We start from the raw sequence: 6,364 nt of genomic DNA, 5'->3' as shown, positions 1-6,364 counted from the left end.
CCTGCTGTAGGTGACCCTGCTCTGGTGGGGGGGGTTGGACTGGGTGAGCTCCAGAGGTCCCTTCCAACCCTGACCATTCTGTGATTCTGTGAAGAGGCATGACGGACTGACCGCAACTCCCCTTCCCCATCCCCTGGGGAGTCCGGAGTGATGCTGAGCCTGGGCAGAAGGGGAGGAAGTGGTTTGGTTTTGTTTTATTTCCGACTTTCCTACTCTGTTTATTCATCGTCAATAACTTTAATTTATGATTAAATGATTAAAGACCTTTAATCCCCTGGAAGCGCAGGGGCCGGGACGCGCTGCAGCCCACGCACCCCAGCAGCCCCACCGGGGCCGCGGCGCTGCTGCCCCCGCGTCCGCCTCAGCTCCCCGCTCCGGCCCCCGGCCTGGGCCCGGGCCCGGGCCCGGTAAGGCGGCGGGCGGCCGCCGAGGCCAGAGCCTCCCCCCGGGTTGCCCGTCACCGCCGGCGGGCGGGACCTGCGGGGGAGGCGGCGCCGCGGCGGGGAAGGGAGGGCGGCCCAAGGTCGGAGCTGGGGGTCCTGCGGTCTCCGCTGCCCGCAGATGGAGTACGACTGGTTGGGCTTCGGCTACGCGGCGCTGGTGGCGGCGGGCGGCGTCGTCGGCTACGCCAAGGCAGGTCGGTGGCGGCGGCGGCGGCGGCGGCGGCGGCGGCGGGGGGGGGTGGGGGGGGGTGTCGGTGTCCCGGTCCTGCCCGCAGGCAGTCCTTCGCTCCGCCCGGCCCCGGCCTCGGCCTCGGCCTCGGCCTCGGGTCCGGCGGGTGTCCGAGCAGTTGTGGAGGGAGGGCTGCGTCGCTGCCGGGGCGACCTCAGCTCCCTCCCCCCCGGGCGGTGGCGGGGTGTCTGCCGGCCCTCTGAGCGGCCCGGGCGGCGGGGAGTGACTCCGGCCGGCCCTGCCGAACCCTGGCGGGTTGGAAACGGCGCTCGGCTGAGCTCAGCAGAGCTTCTCGGTCGTAAATCTCGGTCACGGTATTTTTTAGTAACGAAAACTTGGAAGCGCTTTTGTTTGGTTTGCCGTCCGGCTTTGTACGTGTGCTTTTACTGACTGCTTTATCTCTCGTTTTATTCAAGGCAGCGTCCCGTCTCTGGCTGCCGGGCTTCTCTTCGGTGGCTTAGCGGGACTGGGCGCATACCAGCAGTCCAAAGATCCGAAGAACGTGTGGCTTTCCCTCGGTAAGTAGTTCGCTGGGCAGCCGAGTGCTGAGTGTTACTGGTAGCAGTGGGAATGGTAACCTTTCCCCCCCCCCCCAGCACGTTACAGCTGATCTGATCTGTGCCCTTTTATTTGTACAAATGTTGTAAGTGGTGGTAGGAGCTCCCGCCCGCAGCCGGGAGGTGTTTGTGTAAGAGCATGGTACCTGGTTCTGGAACCTGGGTTGTCCTTGAAGCCAGAGTTGGTGAGAAATGCTTATCTCCTCTCTGCCAGATGAGATACGATGTTAAACTAATGTAGGCAACAGAAACGTACGTGAAAAATGGTTGTGAAGCAGTGTTTTTAGCCTGTGGTCATGGAATAAGCATTTTTGCAGAAGTGAGAGCACTCTTGACAAGCGGTATGTGGCTTTATGGAATACCGGTTTGCACAGGCATCTCAGAAGAGCAGTGTGTGTTTTAATGCATCATACGCTGTGAAAGAAACAGTCTGAAGTATGTAAAAGAAAGGCGGCAACAATCTACTCTGCTTGCTTACAGTAGATGGGACAAGAAGTTGTGGGTTTAGCTTGCGGTTAACCCTTCAGGTGAAGGAGAAAGATAAAATGACAGTGGAAAGTATTATGAACCAGTGGAAGAGATCAGGTGAACCTCAGGGACTTCCATCACTGCAGGACTTTAATAACTGGTTAAACCAGTATCTGTCAGGAATTGATCTTGCCTTTGGGCACTAGGTTACCCTAGATGACCTCTTGAGGTTCCTTCTAGTTCTGTAACTATGCCATAGTATTATTAGTGTTATGACACTGTAGCATTACAGTGATTTAAGACTATCTAAAAACAATAGGACTTGATCACATAATGTGCTGAAAGGCTTTATGAAACCCCTGGTAGATACTGCAGAGGACCAAACTGCCTTGTCAGTAAGGAATGAAATGTAAATGTGTGATGTGAAGCAAAGTTTCCATTTGGGAACTGTCTCTTCCACTCTGGCGTGTCACAAGGAGTGGCTGTGCATCTCCAGCACGAGTTTTTAAGCAGAGTCATGACAGAAAGATGAGCAGCTGATATCCTGATGTGGTGCATGTAGCGCTTTCAGGTGGACCTCTTGAAAGCGGTGTTGTGTCCCAGTCTAGGACAACTCTTTATTCATCCATTTCTCCTCAGTCCCGCTGCGATGTGCAGTTGTGGCTCCCGCTGAGTTTTAGGTTGGTCACAGTACATCACGGATAGAAATCCAGAAAAAGAACCTTGACAGAATATCTTTAGAATACCTTTTGTCCTGTCTGATGCAAGCAAGCTTGAAGCTTTAGAGAAAGGTATACAACACCTCCACCTGCCTTTCTTCTTCAAAGAAACAATGGCCATGTAACTTCTATGTGAAAATTGATGGGATTTTTTTTTCCAGACTTAGAGATTAAATAATTTGGAGTAACATTTACAATGTCAGTTTGATCCCTAAGGTTGCTTTCTGTTTGCTAATGCGTATTTTCAAGTAGGTGGTTTTATTTCTATTTGTAGAATTTAGTGCTACCTTCCAGTTCAGAATGTCACAGAGAAATGGGAACTGTAACAATATTTGCCTCCCACATAGTGAACTTTGGCACCGCCCCAGCTTTCCGGCAGTTTGGAGCCTGTCTGTAGTCAGGGGAATAATCATTCTTCTGCAAATCAGGAGAAACTGAGAGAGGGCGAGCGGTCTGCTCAGAGGATTGGAGGTGGTGGGCGATTGGACAGTGGTCTCAACCCTGATGAGATCTACTCGCTTCTACTCAGCAGTGGAGCATGTCCACCAAAGGTGCTGAGAAGCCTTCAACAACTCTACCGTTTAACAAAAAAGAAGTTGAATGTGTGCGTACACTTCCTTGCGGAGAGGAGGGAGGCGTTCCTCTCTGTAGACGTAGGCCTGTTTGGTTGGCACTGCCAAATGTCCAAGAGTTGCAGCGCTGCGCTGGTGTTTGTGTTTCAAATGGTTCTGACTGGGCTTCTTTTCAACAGTGGCATCTGGGACCTTGTCTGCTGTTATGGGAATGAGATTTTACAACTCCAGAAAAGCAATGCCTGGGATAATTGCTGGTGCCAGGTACTCGCCTGTCTTTTGTTCTTGTCTCTATTTTTGAGTAAGCATTTTATTTAACTTATTCGTGGATTGTATTATTTTAAAAATGTTACGCGGTAAGTTCTGTGAAAACAGAAATATTCTGCTGGAGTTCAGCTAAATGAAATCATGTCAATGTTTTCTTCCTTCTTGTTCTTTATGGGATTTTTGCCTCCACACGTTTGTTTTTTTTTTTTTTTTTGTAACAACTATTCTGTTCAACAGTTTACTGATGGTTGGACGTCTTGGACTGCAGATCATGGAAAAGCCTCTTAAGCCATAAGTCTGCGTCAAGTCCCTTGGAGATACGTGATTGAGAAGCCTGAAAATGCAACTGCCTAAAAGTGCTACACAAAAGTGGAAAAGGCACTGCTGTCTGTGCTTTGTATTTTTCATATCCTGACACGTGTGGGTTGTGTTTTTAAAGGATCGACATTGAGAGCCCTTGTTATGTCTTCCAAAATGGTATTTGTCTTAACATTTTCTGCACTGTGAGGCAAGAAAATATGAGTATAGCATTAGTTTGCCTACAGTAAGCTGCAGAACTAGAAGCTAAAGACCTCTTGGCACTTGTGTGCAGACAGTTGCAGGATTAAAGCTTAAATGTACATCTGGACTTGTTCTAAAATCATTTATACCGCTAAAACAAGGAGAGAGGAGTTGCCAATTTGTCACTAGTAATTAATATAACAAATGTGCTTATTATGTTAGTTCTCCTTTTCCTTGCCAGTTTATCCGGTCATGACGTTTGTCAGTTGGGGACTTTGTTCTCCCAGCACTGCGTGTTAGAACCTGGTGCTACGAAACACAATCGCAGAGCCGGCTGTTGAGGTTCTGCTGTAATGCAGTGAATGCAAACCTGTTACTTGCAATGACTTGTGAGCAAAAGTGCCCAGCTAAATGTCATTCATTTTACAGACTGTTATTCATAAATCAAAAATATGCTTATAATAATGCTGAATTGTAGGCATAGCTTTTGCATTTCATGAGAATTAAAATGTTACTCTAAATAAACCGTCCAATTATTATTACACACTTTTGCATTCTACGCAACTATTTTTTTCTTTAATCGTTGATCTGTGTTGATACTTTGTTGCCTTTCCCGCAGTCTGATATATTTGTGAACATGAATTGTATACATAATCTCTATTCCATTCCCTGAATCTAGTGACTTGTAAATACAAAAATCCCATGAACTGGAGGGAGGTGTAGAGAACAAAAGCCTAGAGACCATGTATTCCGACAAGTGTTCTATTAAAGTAATTTTTTTTTCTGAATCGTCTATTTTAAATTTGAAAAATGCTCTATGAGAGTTTATTTAAAGACTGAAGGGCTCAGTTCATCAGTCTTTTTCCTCAGTTAATTCCCTTGATGCCTGAAATAATTCTAAATATAAACCTGCCATACAGAAGTAATCCTAGGAGCTACACATGCATGGTAACGTATCCCTTTTCTGGTCTTGTTTAACTTGCATCCCTTTCTGCACAGATCCTGAGCTTCGATTTCCTCAACCTTTCTTCTTTGGTGACTGGTACTGGGAGAGATGGACGCAGCGGGATTGATCCATTAGATGGGTCAGACTCTGGAGTTGCTCAGAGTTCTCTGAATACCAGGCTAGTACCTTGGCAGGAGGGTGACATCTTGTGGTCTTCCTCCCCTCCTTTCTTGTCGCAGCAAAACAAGGCAGAGCAGTGACCGGGAACTGCCTGAGCTGGAGGCGCAGAGCTAGTCGGGTGGCAGTGGGCAGGCTCTGCCAGCAGTGCAGTGATGAGGCAGGGCTGAGGTCAAGCCAGGATGCCAGGTCAAGCAGGGTGCAGATCAGCAGGGACGCAGCCAGGCACAGGCACAGCTGCAGCGCAGCTCCAACGAAGGTCTCGGCAGCCTGGCCCCAGGCCGCTCCGCCTGGGTCAGAGCGGGCTGGAGCACAGGCAGTGAGTTCTCTTGGGGGGGAACTATACTCAGGGCACCTTCCTAGAGCCATTAGTCATCATCCCGCAGAGTTCAGCATCAAGTGCTCACCCGTGTTTACTTATTTATATAAGTATTTACCTTATTTTCTTATTTAATGGAATAAAGGCAATAGAAAGCGGGGAATTGGATTGCCGAGCTTTTAAATTCTCAGACCAGTGTTGAGACTTGCTGCTGTTTCACACGCTTTGGGAAAGCGGTAGCTTGCATTGAGAACTGCTGGTAGAACTCATTACCACTTTTCATGTTCAGGAGAAACAGTAGTAATCCAGACGAAGGGAGGAGAGAAAAGTGTGAGCCTTACATACTTTTTACCCCCTTGGAACTTTATCAGCATATACTAAATTTCTTAAGCATTGGATGGCATTTCTGCACTAATGGTTCAATGTGTATCAATGCATCTGAGTTACAATGACTGTACAAAGCCTATTAGCCTCTTGTTACTGTTTTTTCTTGCTGTTTGCAAGAACAATTTTTTAACACTTGTCATGCTTTGATTATGGACAAGTAAAGGCTGTTAGGCTTATGTCAAAGCAGTTTCAGTGTTCATTAGCATATGATAAGGACAGCATGTTTCTTCTAGCTATATTTAGTGCCATAAATAGCACCTGTTTATTTTTCTGTAGTAGGTGACTTATGGACACAGACACGTTATTAGTTAATTCCTTGACCAGACTGTGATTTTAACTAAGTCAATGGCATCTTGTACTGGAGATGAGTGATTCATTTATATTATTTTTTAATTATAAAATCAATGCATTTATGCCTGTTATAGAAAGTCTGAGGCTGTCCTTCATCGCCATAGCCAGTTACGAATATAGTCTACAGATCAATTAAGATGCATTTAAATAGCATAGGGCCATCTGGTGGTACTAAGGGAATGACAAATACTTAAGCCTAGACCAAGGGCAATTGAATTAAAGTCTGTAGTGCATTACTAACCAGATATCCCCATCCCTATATAACTGTTCCGGTATTAAAATGGCATTTTCTTTAGGTGTGATTTTCATAATGAAATAATTCACTTTTTGTACAACTATTGTAGATTCAACTGACTTCCAGTAAGTTAATGTAAAGCAAATATTATGGCACATTAGGTCAGCAACAGGAATTTAAATTTTTATGTGCA

General features: G+C 46.8%; 1 protein-coding gene across 1 annotated transcript; it reads left to right on the top strand.

Moving 5' to 3' along the window:
• Positions 1-476: 476 nt before the first annotated feature.
• Positions 477-4,526, top strand: LOC309669394 (transmembrane protein 14C-like). The gene is made up of 4 exons (XM_082480044.1): positions 477-637; positions 1,089-1,190; positions 3,168-3,252; positions 3,493-4,526. Exons 1-4 carry the CDS (start codon positions 562-564, stop codon positions 3,548-3,550), a joined length of 321 nt encoding a protein of 106 aa, XP_082336170.1. The 5' UTR covers positions 477-561; the 3' UTR covers positions 3,551-4,526.
• The last annotated feature ends 1,838 nt before the right edge of the window (positions 4,527-6,364 follow it).

The sequence above is a fragment of the Vanellus vanellus genome (assembly GCF_965231255.1).
Source record: "Vanellus vanellus genome assembly, chromosome: 2".
Classification (NCBI taxonomy): Eukaryota; Metazoa; Chordata; class Aves; order Charadriiformes; family Charadriidae; genus Vanellus; species Vanellus vanellus.
The sequence above is the reverse complement of the archived record's forward strand: the minus strand, read 5'-3'. Positions and strand labels throughout refer to the sequence as shown.

Bases quoted from the DNA above. Each gene is read 5' to 3' on its own strand.
- LOC309669394 (XM_082480044.1), top strand. From the start codon at position 562: ATGGAGTACGACTGGTTGGGCTTCGGCTACGCGGCGCTGGTGGCGGCG. The intron at 638-1,088 runs GTCGGTGGCGGC...GTTTTATTCAAG, and splicing joins CGTCGGCTACGCCAAGGCAG to GCAGCGTCCCGTCTCTGGCT. The intron at 1,191-3,167 runs GTAAGTAGTTCG...TCTTTTCAACAG, and splicing joins GAACGTGTGGCTTTCCCTCG to TGGCATCTGGGACCTTGTCT.